Genomic DNA, 21436 nt, shown 5'->3' with positions numbered 1-21436 from the left:
CTGAAGATCAAAGTTTTTCTGATTTTTCTCTCATATTTTAGTCTTGTTCTTGTATCTGGCCGTTTTCAGAAGGTACGTAACTCAAGGGATCAGCCAGTCTCGTCTGCACATAACAGATTTAGCAAAGAACCAATTTTCATTTGTTTCTTTTGGTACTTTACTCTCAGCCTGGTGCAAAAACACATTTACACGCACATAACCCATAATTTGTTCCAATTTCTTCACTTGATTCTACAGAACGTCAAAGACAGCACAGTTTGGCAGATAGAAAATTATGTTTTTACAGTTACAAGGTGATTCCCGAAGCGCTATTAGCCAAAAACGTGGCATGTCTTATATCTCTTATATTTCTGTGCAGCGTGTCCTTAAAAAGAATTGCGGACAAAAGACGAAGTAGTACTCTTAAAAGAATATCTACAGCAGATGAACTGTATCAAAAGTTATGTCAAAAAAGTTATTAAGAAATATATGACAAATCCTGCAAAGTTAATCGAATGAACTGTGCAGCGATGAATCCAAATTTGAAACCTTTGTTTCAAATAGTCAGCAATATGTAGCTAGCTGGTCAGGACAAAGGTACAGGGAGTGTCTGTTGTGGTCTGCAGATGCATTTCAGCCAGCAATGTTGGCGATGTTGTTTAAACTGATGGAATTATGAACGCAGAACTGCACACTCTCCCAGGACTGACAGAAAAATCAGGGAGAAAATGTTGAGATGTACCAAATTACACAAGAACCAGACTGAAAGCCAGTGGAAACAGGTCTATACACCGTCAAGTGTCTGCAGTGAAACACGGTGGAGGCTGTGCAGAACAAAAGGGACAGAACAAGAAGAAGTCTAGAGAATTATTCCTGAAGACAACAAAGATTTCCCAAGAATGTAAACGGACTGATTCTTAGCATTTTTCTACTCCCCATGCAGATGGGAATCGAACCACCAACTTCCAGTTAGTAGGTGACCTCCTGAGCCACAGCTCCCCAAACATAGTTCAGGCTGTTTTTTAAGAGTAAAGGTGCTCACACCAGATATTAACTTTTAAGCTCATTAGACTTAAAAAAAATCTTTTTTTTCCTTCTATGCTGTATTTCCATGAATCAATAAAACACTACCTATTTCCAGTTTTTCTGACAAATCAAGAAATGAAACTTGGCTCATGACTTTTGCACAGTTCTGTAAATGAGTGAAAATGTAAAAATGTCTGAGTTGAGCACGTTCACCCATAAACCAACAGAAACTTCAATTTATCAATGTGTTTGTTGATATGGGAAATTTCAATATTACCAACTGTTTCAGTCTCATGAAACATTTCTGCAGCTTTCAGTGTCAACATTTATAAATGTGCCTTATTTTATTAAAAAAAATAGATAGGTATAGATATAAAACAATGCCTTCATGTAGTATGACTGACCACCACACATACAGACACACACTCACACCTAATATGGTCACATTGCACTCTTTAATGGCTATTAAACACTATAACAGTGATTAGAGTGGACAGTAGTTCCTGCTGCTGTCACACAGGCTGTGACAGCCCTTTGTAGGTGGTAGTGACAGCTGTGTCCCGTCAGTGCTTTGGCCTTTGTGTTTAGGCTTTAACGCAAGTGAGACTTTTTGTTTGAAGGGGCAGAGTCTCAAGTCTGATTGGCAGACGGTGTAGACGGCCGCGCATGACCCAGCCCCCTGGCGAGATGGAGAATAGGTGTGTTTTTCATAAAACAGTCTGGTTAGAGCTATAGCGAGGCACGAACGTGGGACCATTACGAATAATTATGAGAAACATTATATAATATATATAGTTGTTTGTCACTGTCAGAAACTTTAGTATGACAGATGGGTTGCAGTTACTGATTACCTTCACAAACATCCAAACAAGCTAATTGAAACCAGCAGGATACTGGAGTGAATACAAACACGATGTCCAGTTTTTGTTAACACAAGAATTGTTAATTCAACACTCATTTCTCAAGCTCTGTGGCTTTATTATAAAATATTTTTACTGTATTATATACTATTGTATCTATCATGATATACATCAGGAGGCCTAAATAAATTGTTTTAATAACACAAATGAAATTAAGAAATTTATATTTGAATGCGTGATTGTATACTGATTAGCCAAAACATTAAAACCACATGACAGATATTGTGCAAGCCCCTTTGTGCGACCACAGGGCTCTGAGAAGGCTCGATCCTCTGAGTCCTGCATTTGCAGTTTATGGCCTTCACTTTTTGATTGGACTGTGATCTGGGATGTTTGGAAGCCAGCTCAGTGCTTCGTTTCCTTTGTTGGGTTTCTCAAACCAGAGCAGTTTTCAACCACTTGCAGGCTGCATTGTCTTGACATTGTAATCAACTGCCATTGGGTAGTTACACCGAGAAGGTAGTTTGCAGGATGTTCAGGTGAAATCCCAGCAAATCACTTTATTGTTTCAAAATGATCATTGGACTGTGTTCACACCTGAGCACCTCATTCGTTTTCTCCCTTAGTGTGGTTTGTTTTTGCACATGTGACCTCGGTAATCACACTCAGGTGCAGACCAAAACAACCGCACCAAGACCCGACCTCGGTGCGATTCCACAGCAATTTGTTTCTGATTGATTCAGTCTCCATCCAAACCAACTACCAGGTGTTGTGTGTAAGTTTGAGCTAAAAAATGTCCTGTAGCCATGTGTGCTTTGTATTCTGGAACGTGGCAGGGTACTATAGATGTGCAAAGATCTGTACAGGCTAGCAAGTAACTGTGAATTCAATGGAAATTCTCCAATAGTCCACAACGCTGCTTTTGTGCTCCTCCCCCAAATACATCTGGCCAGTGAGCAGACTGAACATTGTCACGTTGTAGCCAGTTGTACGGCAGATTGCCACAACACGGTGAGTAGTGACACATTTGATTCACTTGGATTTTTCTCCAAGTAAAAAGAAACCAACTCACAGAGAAAAGCTAGTTTCCAAACTCATCAGCTGATTCAGGCCAGAGTAAACAAACTACAGGCGTGAAAACACCCCTCGTCATGTAACGCTAGATCAGTCATGGCTATTGTGCTTTACTAAGATGGATCTGGTTGATCCTTCAGGACTAGGTTGGATGTATAGATATGTATAGATAGAGAGATTCATCACTTTGTCACTAATTTCTGCCTACACTGAAAAAATGCCTGCTGCGATTTTACTAACTAGCAGTTTGAAACTTCAAAATCTACAAAATAAAGCAATTACAGCAATAGTTGAAATTATTTCAGCCCTAAAATGTTTCTGCTATAACTGTGGTCCTCGTGTTTGAGCTTGACATTTCACTGTGCTACAAGACCGAACGGCAAGTCTCAGAATTGTAACTGACATGAAGAGAAGTTGTCACCTTCTGTCCATCTCACCTCTGTTTGACTTGCAGGAGCCTGGCACCAGCTAACTGGTTATCATCCCCCACATAAGCTCTAGGTTAGACATATTAGATCTCTGTTTCCCACAAGAGCCCTGACCCTCTCATTTGGTGCCAGTGTAGCTGGATATCAGCACCGCATGCTGCCTCTCTGGCACCACAGGGTCCATTTAGCTCAGGCTTTCTCTCCCCCTTTCTCACCTTATAGCCACTCACCCACAAGTATCCCTACATTTCATTCACTTGTTATCTCCCCTGCTCACATCTCTCCTGCCCCTTTTCTGTTTTTCCCTATATTCACAAGAGTATCTCGTTTTCCTTCATAGCTTTTAAGGCCTTCCAGATTTATTTTAAGTGTGTTATTCAAATTTAAGGCTGGTTCACTTCAGTTTAAGTGCAGTTCTGTCTCTTTCTCTGCCCTTCCTGATTCAATTATCTTTTATCTTTTTTTGTACACCACTGTTTTATTGCTTAGCTCTGTTTAATTGCTTACAAAGCAGCTTTTGGCAGATGTGTTTTATATTAGTGGAATCTTACATTCTCAATCCATATCACATTAAAAAGCTCCAGAAAAGGTAATGTTTTTTCTTGCTATCTTCTTCTATCTTCATCTTTTTTAATTCCTTACTCCTTCTCTTCCCCTTCTCTCCGTCTATTACCATCCATTCTCCCTTAGTCTCTCTCTTGCTCTCTCTCCATCTCCCCCTCCTGTGTTCCCCAGTGGGGGTGTTGTTTGTAAAGCATTATAATTTATAACGGAGCAGAGTGGATTTAATTTCAGTGCGCGGGGGCTCGCCAGCAGGGCGCCAGCCTGCAATCAGGGGAATCAGCAGCTCGCACAAGGCCTGTAAACACACACACGTACGCACGCACACACAAACACACAGCAGACCCCCACATAAAGCCAGTCAGAATGGAAAGTATTATCAGTGGCCACAAACGGACAGTGTTTCTCGTCACCCAACTCCCAGGATGCTCTCTCCACAGCCCGGCACCTTCTCAGCTTCACTTTCAGCCCTGCTGCAGCTGCTCTTGCTCTCTCTTCCCCTCTCTGGTTCTTTGTAATTTCTCTGTCTGCGTCTGGCTTGCATTATCTGCATCTTCCTCCCCACCCCTTTCTCTCCCTCTCTTACTCATTGTCTCTTATTACCACTCATTACCTATTGTTGGGGGGGGTTACAGGCTTTCTCATCATAGACTGCGCTGCCTTCCAAAGACAACCAAGGTTCACCAGCAGGTCATATTCAAGTATTAGTCCCCCCCCCCAAAACAAAAACCCCAAAACACACACACACACTCCCTTTCACTCTCTCCCTCTCTCCCTTTCTATCCCTCCACTTCTGCCCTGGGGGGCTTTTTCTTTTTTCAAACTGCCCATTTGCCAGTTGCAATTTCCCCTTCATAACTCCTGCTTCCTTGGCAAACTGTGCCAGACAGTGGGATGATCCTTCCTCAGAGAAGGTCAGAGACCGAACAAGAGGTGTAGTAGGAGGAGACAAGAATGTTTCTCACTAGCTGTCATATCGCTTTGAAGAGGACACAGTTATCAACTGGATTTTGACCTTATTAGATAACAAGTCAGGTAAAAGTTAGCTGATTTTTAAAAGTACAGTACAGTAGTGCAGGACTTGGATTTGCAGTGGTTTGGTTTCAGACTTTCCCCTCAAATTATGTGTATCGGTTTGCACAAAGGCACAACACAGAAAAGTTCCTTATACTTCAGCCGTCTGCTTAAAACCAGTGACTGTCAAACAGTTACCAAAAGTCGCCACAAGGGCGCCACACTGAATTCTTCCTCAGCTTCAACTTCAACATGTTGCAGAGTTTATGACAAACTATACAAAATAGTTCCCCTGCAAATTCCAAGGTTTAAAGTTGACCGTATTTTGTAATTTTTTTTTAAATTTTAAAGAAGTGTACTTTTTGAGAGCTCCTGTAATTTATTGGCAATCTGCGCTCTTTCAAATGTATATATTTTTGGGGTTTTCCAACTCTGGTTTGTCCTTTGCTACGGTAGCAACTGACAGGTGAAATATTGAGAGCAAACTTAAACCTTTGTCCCCGACAGTGAGGAAATCTTGTTACCGTTTCTTTACTGCCAAAATCCCAAATGTGGAAAAATCTTTTTGAAGAATTGTGTCCCACCCCCCAACAAAGAGAATCCAATTTTTGCCCCATTACGTATATAAAAAAAATCCTCATTTTATTTCTGCTTATGAATTTGTGTAGAACATTTAGCATTCTGCTGATGCTACCCATCAGTAAAGCTCACTTTATCTTGCTCGTATTAGTTTGTTGCATCGCTGCTGTGTTTTATCCTCTGGGATGCTAGTTTTAATCTGAGGTCTTAGCCAGTGTGTTGTTCTGTTCCTGCTGTTATATTAGGATGATTGGACATCTGCTGTGGGCGTGTTAAGCTGGAATCACTCATCCAGTCTCCAAGAGCACATGTATGTGACGCAGCAGCATCATTGTTTCAGTGTGTGTATGCTGCAGACAGAGCGTGATGCACCACAATGACAGGGACACATAGAGAGACCAGTCATGGCTGCAGCCTTTATATTAAACTGCACTGTTCAATGAATGTGCAGAAATGTATGCTTTGGTGTGACTCTTCATTTCTTATGTGGTCCACATGTGCATTGTTACTGTTCACTGGTGGGAGCTCAGCACCATCATTCACCATTTAGAATAATTAATTCCCTGCTTTTCCACTCTTCTTGGATTTGCTTGCCTTTATCTAACCCCAGCTAACGACTGCAAGAAGTACTTTATGAACTCACAAGAATAACATACGAGCACAGCGCAAACACGCTGCAAAGGATTTGCTGGACATTTCTGAACCACATGGGTTGGACAGGAAGCAGGTCATTTCTCGTTTCAGGGAACGCTCAAGAAGCAAAAGTTCAGAGAAAGGGCTCATCTCATAAACCTTTAACTTGGGAACATCAGGATGTGATGTGCCCATCACATCCTGTACCCTCAACCTTGGGAATAGGACACCGGGTATTAGTTGTTGTATAGGTGGAGAAAAAGAGGTTAAAGCCAAAATGCAGAGATGGCATGTGAAACTAAATACACCCCATGAATCAACAGCTTGTATTGTTTTATATATGACTCCATCGGTCTCGTCTTTTTTACAGTGTTTACGCACAGATCTATTAATGACAATGGGATAATTGTCTTGTTGCATGACCCAGTTCTGGCCCGGCTGCAGCTGTTGAGCTGGGTGATGCTAATTTCAGGTTCAAATGTTGTAGTGGCGGTTTCACTTTGGTTTGATTTGGCGCACTTTGTGTCTTCCTCGCTCCTTATTCGCCAACAGCCACACTGCTTCCTTGTGCTGCTGTGCACATGTGACACATGGATGAAATGGACTGCTCTTTATCAAGTGTGTTGGAAGACCAAGCTGAGCATGCACACAGTCAGCCAGTTCTGGTACTTTGTTTGGTTGATTATTAAGGTGCCAATTTATTTTTTGTTTCAATGGTTTTAATGTTATGCTTGATTAATTTCTAACTTCTCAGAGTCCAGAGTGTTGGTTTAAATTTTAGTATAAGATGTTAAAACGTCGAAACAATTGGAAAAAAATAGGGCAAAACCTAACATGTTGTCAAAGTTTTCTTTGGAATCGATTGGTGAGACTGGTGTTAACAAAAAGCACCAAGGAAGAGGCAGAAAAATCCACCTTACCGAAGCATTTTAGGTGCTAGAGACAGAAGGAAGATGCTTCAGGAAGAGATAAATGCTTCTAGATCAGAATCTGAAAGTTCTCAAGAATGACCATAAGCAGACAACTGAACGAACAATGCTAAAAGGAGGAATAGCTGCTAAGAAGCCACTGAGGTCTCAGATTGGCCAAAGAGGACAAACATCTAGTCGTAGTTGACTGAAAGAAGATATTCTGGACTGATAAGTCAAGTTTTTCAAGGTTTTTCTTTGACATTGGACAAGTGGAGGATACAAAGATGTTGCAGGCCTAAAAAAAGTATCTATGCAGATGAACAAAAAACAGATCTCCTTAAGAAATAGGAAAATATCCAGCAAAGACCTGACACTGGACCAACTGCTGTTTGCTGAACCTCGTCAGACATAATCTCAGTGGAATATGAAGAAGCCGTTTTTGAGGAGGAGAAACTAAGATAGCTTTCATTTTAATCTTCATTTAAGCTGCATTTTTTAATTCGCTCTGGTTATTTGAGAGTGACAAATGCACAAAAAAAAGGTAGGGAATAAATGCAATTATGCACAATGTTGTATGGACGTAGTCAGGAGAGAGGTAAAACTGTGTCTGCATCCATCTGCATCATGTTCAGTTTAGAAATGCAAAAAACAAGGAATCCGTCCATCTTCTATTGCAAAATGGTCAGAAGGAACATGCTCCTAAAGTCTGTTTGATTACTTTGCTATACAATCTGGAATGATTCCTTGATGTGGGTACACACTCTTTAGCTTTTATTTGTTTATTCGGACAAACCCGAGTGTCACCAGGCGGATTATAGCTGCCAAAATCATTTCTCTGCAAATGGAAATAAACCTAATGACCTCGGTTGTCTTGCCAACTTTTAAAGACACCGAGTGTGTGTGCGTATGTGTGCGTGCGTGCACGTGCATGCATCTCACTAATGGCTAGAGTTATAGTTGTTTCATTTCAGTCAGAGTTATGAAGTGTTATGGAACCCTTTTAGGTTTTAACCTCCCTTGGCAGTAGTTAGGATCTATATTACAAAGGTTAGGAGGCTTTGCAGTCGCTCATTTTTGCTTTTTCTCTCTCTCTCACAGACGCGTGTACACACACTCACACATACTTGAATAAAGTTGCACTGGTCATGGCCTTCATACATGAGCTATCCTTAAATTTAATCAAAAGTCCTAATGGGTTGTGTGTGGGACGTTTCCCTGTGTGTGCGTGCGAGTGTGTGTGTGTCAAAGGAGGCCTTAGAGGCAGCAGCGGTTGATTGGAGGGCACATGTGTGATGTGGCTGAGAGATCAAACACACACTGTTGATAAATGTGAGAGCAGAGTGGGCAGTGCTCTTTTTCTTCAGCCCTGATCAGTGTTGGGCTGTTCTCTATTCATTACACAAACACACACATGCTGCTTTCACAGAGTGACAATAAGAGAGCGGTCAAGCACGTTTATATTTGACCATTTATCTACGTTTGTGCGCCATGCTTATATTTGAGTGTTTGTGTCTGTAGTTTGTGTGCTTGTAATGAGGTCAATCTCCTGCGTAGAGCTAAAACCTCAGTGTCTTTATCTCTGTTACATGGCCAGAGGATTATTCTCATCACTCTCAACCCTCTGCCACTCGTCCTCCATCGCTACTCTCACTGAAAATCGACTTTGTGTTTTTGTTGACAGTGAGTGTATGTAGACTGTGCTGTAGGTCTGTCCAACATGCAGCACAAGCTCAGACACACACAGCCTTGCACAGACTTCTTGTTACCACTAAAGGTGTTTCATATCCCTTGAGTCAAAGCACAAAGAAATAAAAGTATTTCATGTTTTTAGAGTTGGTTGTGTTTTTCATTTTGTTGAAACAGTAAAAAAAAAAAAAAATCGAAACCACACTATATCTGAAACATCACTGAAGGTTCATATTTCACTGTCTATTTAAATCTCCTCTTGTGAGCGACTCGTGGGTCAATCTGTGTCACTGAATTCATATTAAGTTCAACAAAGGGCCTTAAATACATGTTGTGTGTCCTGGGCAGGGCGATATGACCAAAAATATTTATCACCATATACATTTGAAAATTTACGATAACGACATAACTGACGATATAATTGACACGAGACAAAATACCTTACAACTCCACAACTTTATTAGTGCAAAACCCCATCAATGTATTTTCACTTAAACAAGCAGCTGTTTTTTATGTTCATTAAAGTTATATAAAAATGTAACAGTGCAAATTCCTCGCTGACAGTTTAACCAAAAGGCATTTCCAGTGGAAACTGGCCGACATATCCTCAGCATAACCAAGTATAATATCCACAAAACTTAAAAAGAGGTTATACACACACAATACTGTAATATTATGTTGAAGCACAGTACGTATCACTCCGCGAGGCTCCGCCTACGATAGCCGTAATGCTCCGACAATCCATCAAGCGGTGCGGCTTCGTAGCTTAGCAAAGTCGTACTGAAACATTTGACAGATTTTCGAGCGCCGTGTACATAAAATCGTTTCGAGGTCAGTAAACACAACCAGAGTTCATACATAAGGCACACGGGATTATAAGAAACACTGTCGACTTTCAGAAAAATCAAAGGATTGATTTTAAGTGCGCCGTATTTTCAAAACAACACGGTAATAACGACGGCCCGCTAGCATGCACTACCAAAAATAGTGCTTTGTAGTGTATCTGACGGACAAAAGCTAAACCAGTTCCGCCATGTGCGTATGAAAACAAAGGCACTGCGCATGTGCGTTTTACCCATATTCTATCGCCATATTTCATTTTCTTATCGTTGCCCGACATCATACCGGTTTTACTGTGAACGGTACGATATGTTCCAGCCCTACTGCAAAGTACAACCAGCTGCAATGAACATTATTTCGTCAGTGTGTTCATAAACTTCTCAGTTGTGCATTATATGTATATATTATACATGCTTTTTATTCATGTCTAATATATATATAGCTATATAGAATGGCTAATCAACCAGTATAAATATTTTTCATGCTAAAAATACAAATTTCTTTTCATCAATTATTTTGTATTTATTTACAATTTTACAAAAAAGCTGAAAAACCTGCTAAAACATGTTTTTGTTTTTGACAGAGAGGCCAAATTACAGTTATTTATTTGCTTTTATTTGTCGAATGTTATGCTTGACTTCTTAAAGAAGTTCAGTGTGCCGGCTCACATTTGTGCATAAAAACATCAGTTTGTTATTTGCCTAACAAATAAAAATGTCATTTTTAGTTTTAAGCGTGTGTGTGTGTGTGTGTGTCTGTCTGTCTGTCTGTCTGTCTGTCTGTGTGTGTGTGTGTGTGTGTGTGTGTGTGTGTGTGTGTGTGTGTGTGTGTGTGTGTGTGTGTATTAATCCAAGTTACCTGACTCGATAAATCCTTCAATTCTTTTTTTAAAGTATTTTTCTCAATCGTTGATTCTCCTCCTGTATGTTCTGTATTTGCTGCAGAAAGTCCTAAATACGACTGTAGAACTACATTTTTACATAAACTGTGTTTAACACCCGCTTAATCTCCGTCCACCAATATTCAGGAGAATCTTTGTTTATGCAGTTTGGATACGACTTTTTCTTAGTGAACGGTTTTTACTTGCAGCAAAGTCAGTGCTTGTCCTTGTTGGGCCTTATAGCTTCTGTGCTTGTCCACTAACCAGATAAAGTGCGTGTGCTTTAGAATCCACTGTGTTAACCTGGATCGGATGTAGATTCACAATGACAAAGATTAATCAGCTCTAACACGTATATTTCAGTATCTGAGTGCCAATTTAGTTCACTGCAGAGGAAAGCATTAGGTATTAACAGGCAGTCTGTCCAGTGGAGCGTGTGGTGCTTACCCATGCTCTGTGTGGTTCTTAGCAGAATAGACGGAGGCCATAAGGCAGATGTTTGCCCACGCTTATGAGTGCTCTATTAAAACAGTCTCCAGTATGTGCTGGTTGTCTAAATGGCTCTTCTTTTTAGAGGGCAATATTGTTTTATTTGATGTTGTGCATGTGTTTCTGCACATGCCCATATCCACCTTTTTTGTTGTACAGAGCGCGCACACACGTCTGCCTCTCTTTGCAGTCTGTTTCACCATAATTGCTAACACCCCCCTGCCCTCTGTTCACTTCACACATGACGTGGCCCACCTTTTCACCCATCTGTCAGAACTATTGTGAGTGAGTGTGTGTGTGTGTGTATGTGTGCATCGTGAGCTGTCATGCGAAGCCCGAGCGGTGTTGATCAGCAGGCCAAGCCAATGGCATATGGCCATGACCTGGGGTGCTGTGGCATGTAGGAATGCAGGATAGCGAACTGAATGGACAAGAGCTCATGCACATGGCTGCACGGATACTGGCATGCCAGCATTGCATATGCAACTGATGAAGTGGAGTTTCGAGCACCCATTTGTGTCTTTCTCTACCTCCTTCCTCCCTTGCTGATATCAGTGCCAACGCCTCGGTCCCATCTCTCAAAAAAGTGTGGGAGGAGTCGTCTGTTGAGGATGTAAATCGAGTTTGCTGAGCTTGGCGTGCTCATATTTTAAGCCACATGTCAAAACACTCTCATGTCAGGCAGGATTCAAAGTGAAATACTGAGTAGACAACAATGTTTCCTTTTTTGTTGTTTTTTTTAAATCACTTAAATAACATCTCTATCATAAAGCTTCTGTTGACCTCATATTTCTTGTGACAGATCCAAGGTACAGTATAGGCACACAGTCACATACCGCCCTGTTATTAAAGCTGGTGGTGGCAGATGTAACCGAGCTATCCTTCATCTAGTGAACTGTAGTATTTAGTTCACTAGATGAAGGTGTAGTGAAGAGAGTGGTTAAAAGATGAAAAAAGGCCCATATGAGCAGACACAAACCAAAGTGTCTCACCTGAGACGCTTATTCCAACACCACTATTTCATGATTAAAAAAGAACTATACACATGTGGTGCACACTCCTCCATGTATGCATTTCATGTCAGTGCCATCTGACAGGAAACATGTTGGTACACACTTTCTGCAGTAACTGGCCAGGTGTGTTAAAGTGTATACAGGCAGGATTTCCCAAGCTCTCCATTTATTCTTCAGCTTACTACATCCCTCATTTCTCATCTTGTGTATACCTGAGTGCCAAACCCAGTTTCCTACTCATGCAGGACATGTGTATTATTCTTAGGATTATTGTCATGCTGGATTTTGGTCCGTCTGAAGACATTCATGGAAAACTAAAGCGACTGATTCATCTGAGCTCCTTGAATAATGATGACTTAGAGGTAATCCAAAGTAATATACCCCTGAGGATTTTTGCACATTTGCCTGACTCATTGGCTGGCAGATACAGTATCCTGCATGTAGATATATCAGCAGTCTTTCAGCAACTGTTATTATTTTTTTGCATTTGTTTAATGAATTACTGCCGTGGTGTTTTCTTCCTCAGTGGCTACAGTGATTCATTTCCTCTTACTGCTGGTGCAGATTTTAATCCATTGATTTTACAATGACCGTATTACAACAGTGCTTACAAAGGGATAGAATGTGAGTGCAAGTAAAAAGAACATTGGCATTGCAGGCGATAAAGACTTAACCCTTGCTCCTCAGTATTTTGGATTAAATGTAGACTATTTATTACGAGCTGTTTGGGCATGGAGGATTAAGTGGTCCCTCACTTCTGCAAGAACAACTCTGGGATTGTCATGGGATAGAAGCAGTGCATTAGTACCGGTACTTATCATGCTGCTCACAGTGGGACCGCAGAGAGTGTGATCACTGAACAAGTTGACTTGACCTTTCCTTTAATTAGGATCCCAGGAAGGTTATGAGTGGACAAAGAGCTGAAAAAGCAGCCCCGGTTTGACAGATATCCTGTGTCATGGTGCCTCTACCATCAAGTTCTTTATAGGCTGGTGGCAGCAAGTGGTCTGAGCCTGATAAATCCTCAGACAGAAGAAGAAGCTTTTACCTCAGTGGCTGAGGGGGGAAAGGAGAGGCAACCCAATTACCTTTAGAAGCTCCTGTTCAAAAACATTTCATTGTTTCATTTGGTCAAACGTTTAATGTCATAGAGAGAGAGAGTGTAAAACTGATGCTTTTGAGTCCAAATGATCTACCAAATAAACGATGTTCCCCAATCCTTTTAAAGCACTCTTTTTCTAGAATTGACAAACATCTTTAACACAATAACTTTAAAAGATATTTTACAAGAAAATAAAAAAGTTAGGTACATTTTTTGTTGTGTTTTGTGTTGTTTTGTAGAAATGTGTTGTTGTGTTTCCCAGTTGAACAGTCACTTTGAGGTGTTCCCAATTTTTTTTTTTTTTTTTTTTTTTTTTCTAAATGACATCAGAAACAGCAGTATGCGACATTACGTGATGGCAGAGCTTCAGTTCATCCTTTGTCATTTTTTTTTTTTTTTTTTTTTTAATAAATAGGACAGGGGGAATGAATGAGAGAGAGAGGGGGAGAGAAAGAAAGAAAACCAAAGGGGAGAAGAGACGGTGAGAAGGGGGGGGAAGAGAGAGAAAAAAAAAAAAACTCCTGGGTCACCTGTATGGAGAAAAAACAAACAAACAAACAAACAAACAAACAAAAACAAACAGAGGAGACAGCAAACAACAAAGAGCAACATAATAATAGAGAAAACAAAGCACCATCACAATAAACTAGCTAGTCATAGATATCAATATTTACTAAATAATAAACGATATTGTGCAGCACGCAAGATAGACAGCGCACAGTGTGCTTTGAGGCAGCAGCCAAGAAAGCTTTAGTCCGCATCTGTGAATACCCATGTGTGCATACCTGTGTGGATCAGCATGCTTGCATTCCAAAGGTTTCTCCATGTAATGATCTGCTAGGGAGTGTGGGGGGGCCACAGCCCCGTCCTCCAGGGTGTGAAGCGGGTATGGAGGAGATCAAAACTCCAGACATCCAGAGGCCCCCAGAACACAAGAGACCATGGAAGACCAACAGAGGGGCAGCCGCGCCACTGTCCCAGTAAGAGCTGAGGAGAGTCCCAGATGAGGGCTCGCCCAGCAGCCGCGGAGCAGAAGTCAGGTGGAGTTGCAGTGATGCGCCCGTGAGCTCCGCCGGCCCCCAGCTGCGCCTGAGTGACCGAGCCCTAGGCCGAGAGGCCGGGGGCACCCCACCTCCAAAGGGGCCCGAGCGAGCCCCAGGCCCCAGGCCCCGACAAGCGGCCGCCAAGGAGTGAGCCGGTGTGTACCCGGACGCCCACCCCCAGACACAAAGAACCACCAACACACCGACACCTGAGGGAGTCCGCCACCGGCAGGGGAAGTGGTGGTGGGTGGAGATAGGCCTCCAAACCTTGGAGGGCCTGAGGTGTCCCCAGAGAGGTGGCGTCTGATACCCAACCTGACATATAGACACAGACATACAGGCACACACAGACACAAACATCCATTCCCACCCTCATGCTCTCATATGCACTCACTCCACACTCAACCAACGTGGAGACAGACATAAAGAGACGCTGTACACACAATCACACTCCCCAAGCGTACTCTACAAACCGGGTCTAGGTACCCTTGCCCCTGGAGGGGGGAATTGCACCCAGACCCAGGTGGTGTTACCCTTTTCCCTGCGGTGGGGAGAGGCAGACCACCCCGACTCCGCAGCAGCAGGAAGGCTCCACACTCCAGACCGCAGTCGGACGGCCAACTCCTCCTACTAGCCCTCCCGCTCCAGCAGGCCGCAGAGAATGGGGGTGGGAGAAGACTCCAAACCTCCCTCCACCCGCTCATTGTAGTGTTGATGCATATGTGTTCTAAGGTGCAATTAAAACCCAGGAGGGCATGGAGCTACCTGACAAAGAGCTGAAAAAGCAGCCCCGGTTTGACAGATATCCTGTGTCATGGTGCCTCTACCATCAAGTTCTTTATAGGCTGGTGGCAGCAAGTGGTCTGAGCCTGATAAATCCTCAGACAGAAGAAGAAGCTTTTACCTCAGTGGCTGAGGGGGGAAAGGAGAGGCAACCCAATTACCTTTAGAAGCTCCTGTTCAAAAACATTTCATTGTTTCATTTGGTCAAACGTTTAATGTCATAGAGAGAGAGAGAGTGTAAAACTGATGCTTTTGAGTCCAAATGATCTACCAAATAAACGATGTTCCCCAATCCTTTTAAAGCACTCTTTTTCTAGAATTGACAAACATCTTTAACACAATAACTTTAAAAGATATTTTACAAGAAAATAAAAAAGTTAGGTACATTTTTTGTTGTGTTTTGTGTTGTTTTGTAGAAATGTGTTGTTGTGTTTCCCAGTTGAACAGTCACTTTGAGGTGTTCCCAATTTGAGAGACAAAACTGAACATAAAAATCAAACGCAGAAAGAAAAATCACAACAACAGACTTTTAATCTCAGAGCATTACTGAATAAAACTGAAGTTTACAGTGAGCAGCCACATACGTACACTTTCAGGTCAATCCTCAGTATCTTAAAAATATACCATATATGATTATTTCATAAATAACTGCTTTTACTTTTCATAAACACTGTTGTTAGTTTGTAATTCTGATGCTTGGTCTTGCTTTCCTCACCCTGTGAATCAGTCAGGTTTGTGACTGTTGATTCGGTGAAGTTTGTCCTAGTAAACAGGGTTCATTGCAGTTGGTTCGCACGTAGTAACAGAAATCCTGAATTAGTAAATGAGTTTAGCTCTACACATTTAGTGTCTCTGTCCCATGAGGTGCTGAGTATGTTGGCACACAGTCATCAGATTATGAAGTACCTCCGATCCAAATACCCTGAGCTCCTCGGTTAAACCATGTGGGAATTTAGTGCTAAATTCCGATATTATTACTGATATTTGTTGTGATGTAAAGTTAACATAAGAGATGATCTGGTAGTAATCAGGTCCGGCTCTGTTATTCTTTCAGCTGGTATTTAATGCTTTGAGAGCATGTATAAATACAGAATAAGAATAAAGATACAAATGTAGGTTTTTTCTACTGTTCAATTTGATATCGAGTCAGCAGGCACAAATTAGTTGCCCTGTTTTTGGATTATAACACTACAAAACTGTTTACAGCCAAGTTACCATGGCAATATACCCTAGTAAGAAGTGTCTTCATAGTGCTGAAACTCAGACGAGGATATGTCCTTCAATGTACAGATTAAACAAATATAAACTTCCTCCCCTGAGCCTGGTTCTGCTGCAGATTTCTTCCTGTTAAAAAGTAGTTTTTCCTTCCCAGTGTTTCCTTTGAGGTCATTGGATTTCTCTGTCTTATTGTAGGGTCTTTACCTGTAAAGTGCCTTGAGGTGACTGCTCTTGTGGTACAAATAGCAGTTTTTATTTAGGCTGAAAACCCAAAATACAACAGAAAAACATCCCACTAGCCACAGGAGTACACCGAGAGAATCACACAAAGTTGCTACGAGAAAGACTGAAAGAAAGACGGTGCTATTTTTACACATGGGGTAATCGGTGAAGTGGAAACAGCTGAGGGAATGAGACACAGGTGTAGACGATCTACATCACCATGGAGGGAAGTAAAACTCACACAGGAACCAACCCGAAGCATAACTACTAAACACGGTGACAAACTACGCTGCACAAAGGAACCCTGGGTACACCTATGTTTTTTTTCCAAACCTAAACCGTGGGAGGAAGCCAGAGTACGTGGAGAGAACCCACACAAACAGGAAGAACATGCAAACTCCACACAGAAAGACCCCGGCCTGGTGGTGGAATTGAACTCAGGACCTTCTTGCTGTGAGAACTATTAGCAATATTAGCCATTACTGATAAACAGACTAGTTAGATAAAAGATGAATAATCATTGGCGGCTGAATGGAGCGCAGGTGGAATATTGAGCTGTGACAGAGCGGATCACGGACACGTGGAGAAGCGGAGGGTTGCTGGCTGTGCAGAGCAGCAGGGGAAGTGAAGCTGATCAGAGTTCAGAGTGTGGAGAACCAATCAGAGCAAAAGCAGAGCTGAGGACTGAGGCGGAGCAGTGGGACAGGTGGATGGGAGAGAGGTTGCAGGCAGATGTAGACAGCATGACAAACTCAAATTTTTCTGCTTTTACACCTGTGAGGTCATTTTTACAATGCAGCCTGTGATCGCTGCAGTCTGTCAGTGAGCGCTCTGCTTATTATAGCTGTGCTGTTTGTTGGAGCCTTTATCTGTTAGTAGGTTACTTGGGACCCTGTGTAGTTTAGTGAAATTTAAAAAATAAATGTAATCCTTGTTTTATGAAGTCATTAAAGATGTATGCTGTATAATCATTCCACCCTGGAAAAAGAAGAGTTCAAAGAAATCATTAAAAGCCCACAATTACCGTGACATTCATGCCCATGATGGGTGTATGTAAACTTCTAACCACAACTGTAGGATGTAGTTTTAGACCAGTGTTTTTTCAGTAATTCGTTTCAGCTTAATGACAATACAAGCCAAAGCTTTCGATTAACAAGGCGCAGTGTGTCTGCGTGTTTTGTGCTGCCGATCCTACCTGTAGGATGCAATTGTGTTCTTTGGCTCTCTGTTGAAAGAGCAGGAATGTGTGCATGTGTGTTCAGCGTTTGTGTCTAATATTGTCTTAAACTGTTTCCCTCTGAAGCCTTGTCAGACATGCCGTACTTAACGCAAACTTGCACACACAAGCAGCCACGCACACAGGCGCTCACAAACACACACGTGTGTGCACATATACGTGCTCACCCAGTCTCAGAGCCATTGTTTCTCACACAGCAGGGCACAGGGTCGATTGCCAGTAGTGGAGCATTATCAGCCTCCCTGTGTTAGCCTGTGTGTGTGTGTGTGTGTGTGTGTGTGTGTGTGTGTGTGTGTGTGTGTGTGTGTGTGTGTGTGTGTGTGTGTGTGTGTGTGTGTGTGTGTGTGTGTGTGTGTGTGTGTGTATTTTTTGTGCAGACATGCTCTCAGCTGAGGGAGCTGGTTCACGGGCCGGTCAGAGCCGCCTTATTTCCTTTTAATTGACTTAAGATGGGCAAACAAGACCTCAGCAAGCACACGGTACCCATTACACTCACGCACAAGAAATACACAACGCCAAGGTGCACGCTAATGAAGCACACATAGTGACACACAAACAGCCACAATTGCCCCTGCGTGTGTTAGCTACTTTACAGTTCCATCAGGCTAAATGAGGGGGTTGTGTTTTCCCAGTCAGCACTGCTGCATTCCAGTTGCCTGCAGCTCGGCCAAAACTCCTCCGTGATTACTAATCTTTTTACTCACCTTGCTGATTACAGTTTACCTCGGTTTAGTTGCATGTAGTCCGTTCCAAGGTCGGCATCAGTAAGTGGGCAATATCGTTGCTCGAGAGTGGTTTAACCATGCTAGTGGCAACCTGTATCATAGCCAAAAATTCTTTACTACTAACCCCAAAAGCTGTCATAGAAAAGCCAAAGGGCTCTTTAAAGGTAGACTTGATTGTTTTTTAAACTGGGAACCAGTTTCATTTGCTCTAAAGAATGTGTTTGACCCTCAAACAGATGTCCACTCGAACCTTTCTGTGCTGGGCAGGTCGGTGTGTTTAATATGAACACAAACATCTCATCTTCATTTTGTTGTTCTGGTTGGTCACAGTTCAAATTACATTTTACTCTGAGCTTGCTGATAATGCTGCAGAAAGTCAAGTTTAATTTGGCCTTTAAGATTTATACAATTGGAATTTAAAAAAACAATCCCGTGCAGCACTCCTCCAGCTCCGTCATAAACTGTGCAAATGGTGAAAAGTTGCAACAATGTTTCCGTCTCATCGAACATTTTAGGCTACAAGAGAAGCTGCTGAGGACAAACGGGGGTCTTTGGGGTTATATGTACTCAAACTAACTACATGCTTTACTCACTCATCCACCCTCCAACCCTCGATATGCATCCTGAGGAAAAACGAGTATGCTATCAAAATTTGACATCTATTTCACCAGCAAAGATTTAAAGGCAAACTTTTTTTGTTTTTATTTCCTGTTTGTCTCCTGCAGGTTATTCCTAAAAAACAGAAGTCCTCGCTCTGCCAGTCACCTCAGTTCAATTGATTTGCTTTGCTTTTGTTCCTCACAAGCATGCATCATTTTCATTGTCCATCCATCCATCCTTCCACCTTTCCCCCTCTCTTCACTACCCAACCATTGTTTTATCATTGGTGTATGAGAGAAGAGGACAGGCGGAAGGAGGAGTTGGAGGAGGAGGAGGAGGAAGAAAGGAAGATGGACAGCTTTCTACTTTTCTGCCTTTCTGTTTGTGTGACCATTTGTTTTTGTTCTGTTATGGCCTTATAGATAGTAGCCATCCTGAACCCAAGTCGCTTAAATAAAATCATTAGATGTATTAGAAAAACTGTCTTAGTACCTGTAAAAAGTCTTTATACCACTTAATACAGTAATTTACCAAGGCCATATTTATATTTTTCCTTTTGTTCCTATCCATCAGGTGCTTCAGCCGGGAACCTGTAATAGAAGGGTTGTGTCAATGGTGCACCAGTCACAACTTTAACCATGCTGCTTGTAGGGGTCTGAGGTCAGGTTGGCAAATAAAGTTCGTTGGTCATCTTCCAGAAAAATTCCTTTTTTCCTTCAGCCACTCAGAAGGGACGCTCATCCATTTATAGCCTATAACTGTACAGGTCAACATTTTAAAAATGAATGGGCATGTTAGGTGGTGATGTTTGGAGCTGCCCAACAGACTCTGTTGTAAACAGGAGTATGGGAGAACCCGGCTTTGTGCTATAATTAATTGAAACAAGGCATTGCTGTTGTGGACGTAAAAACAAAATCTTCCACAGAGTCAGAAATCACAAAGATGTCACACCCAAATTAAACATTTACTATTAAAGAAATGAGTCCTAAAGTTAAAATTGAAGCTAGTTTCTCCAAATGTATGGAGTGTAACATACAGCAGAGCAGGATTCTTGCCCATTCAAGCATTTGGTCCAACTGTAGCTTAACCTGTTGACCCAGTCTGCATAAATTGAGTTGCAGCCTCCTAATATACTTTTTGAAAGAGCTTCTTGTTACCATTAACAAGCAGGAAAAGTTAATAAAGTAGCTACTAAATCTCTATATTATATTATAATTTGTGTAACTCCCGAGAAAGGTGATGGAGAGGTCATTTGCTTTAACAATGGGAAAAATATGATATGGCCTAAAATAATTGAGCTTTTTTAGAGTACATGTTATACACTTAACACCAACAAGTACATTATTTCTTAGGTTCTATTAAATATACATGAAATACATTCATTCTGTTTCCGAATATCAGCTGCCTCATGTGGAGCAGTTACACAGTCCTCACAGCTTTCACTGGGGACTGAACCACAGGACATTGGGCTCAGCTGCATCTATTGTGATTCAATTTTTCTGCACAGGAACTCGCACAAACATATTCAGCGCACACTCTACAGCATTTGCCCTTTAGGCAGAGAATAAAGCACATATTATACGTCCATCTTAGGACGAGATGGAAAGAAGGGTCACAGAATGAGAGAGGAAGTGCACAAGTGCACTCGTGTCTGCAGAGTAATCGACAATATGAGACTCATCCAGAGTTTCCTGCCCATACAGTCTGGCATAAGCAGATATTACAATTTTTTATAGAAATGACCTTGTAGGAGTGCTTCCCTATTAGGTGATGATAATGGAAATAGTCTGCATTGGCAGCTCATGATGACATTTTTCTGAACATTTGCTTTGGTGAGTAATAAGAATTCTGCCGTGCGCTACTATGAACGTCGCTGTACTCTCAACAAACCAGCAGGAAAAAAGCTCCCGCCGTAGCGTGTCATCAGGTGTCGAGCTCCTGCATCATAACAGTGCCTGTTGTGACCTGGAGCCAAAACACTTCACTAGTTTTTATTTATGTATTTAATGGTGTCCATGTAAAGTGTTTCGATAGTTTTCACCCAGACTGCTTTCACTGCTGTGATACCAGGTATTGCCTTACAGTGTTGGCCCAGCTGAAAGAAGAGCTTTTCTTTCTGAACTGAGAGAGATGAAAGATTCTCACCTTTCAGTTTAACCCTTCAGTTGTTGTGGTGCACGTGTGTCAAACAGGATTACTGTATCCTGGACCACCTCAGTATTATGTGTTGACGGCTGGTTTCAGTAACCAATAAATTTATCTTGTCTGTAATAACGAGTCCCTAAAGTTGTATTTTTGTGTATTCAAAGTATCCAATCTTATTTCACATGTAAATATCCATTATGTAATCCATGTGATTTTCAGTAAATGTTTCCATATTGCATTATCATTAAACTTGTACATGTTTTGCTTTAGGCTGGGAGTTTTTAGAGATGTGCACGGTCTCACACAGATGCCCATACTGCATCATTTATTCTCAATTCCAGCTCATTTGAACATTACAGTGAATTTGTGAGGACAGCCTGTCATTACG

General features: G+C 41.7%; 1 protein-coding gene across 3 annotated transcripts in view; it reads left to right on the top strand.

The window, feature by feature from the left end:
- The window catches only part of bcas3 (BCAS3 microtubule associated cell migration factor), a 319882-nt gene that overhangs the window by 154730 nt on the left and 143716 nt on the right, over positions 1–21436 (top strand). Inside the window, exon 23 of one of the 3 annotated variants that reach the window (XM_085379387.1) lies at positions 19029–21433. The exons of the other annotated variants lie outside the window; for them this stretch is intronic. Coding sequence (XP_085235513.1) covers positions 19029–19039 — 11 coding nt within the window. The 3' untranslated portion in view covers positions 19040–21433. Of the gene's footprint in view, positions 1–19028; positions 21434–21436 lie in introns of those variants that run through there. 3 annotated transcript variants of the gene reach the window in all.

This window comes from Rhamphochromis longiceps, linkage group LG14, assembly GCF_057381845.1.
Source record: "Rhamphochromis longiceps isolate RC_006_pf linkage group LG14, R_longiceps_female_GT1.1, whole genome shotgun sequence".
In the NCBI taxonomy this organism is placed as follows: Eukaryota; Metazoa; Chordata; class Actinopteri; order Cichliformes; family Cichlidae; genus Rhamphochromis; species Rhamphochromis longiceps.
This window is presented reverse-complemented; position numbering and strand designations above follow the sequence as displayed.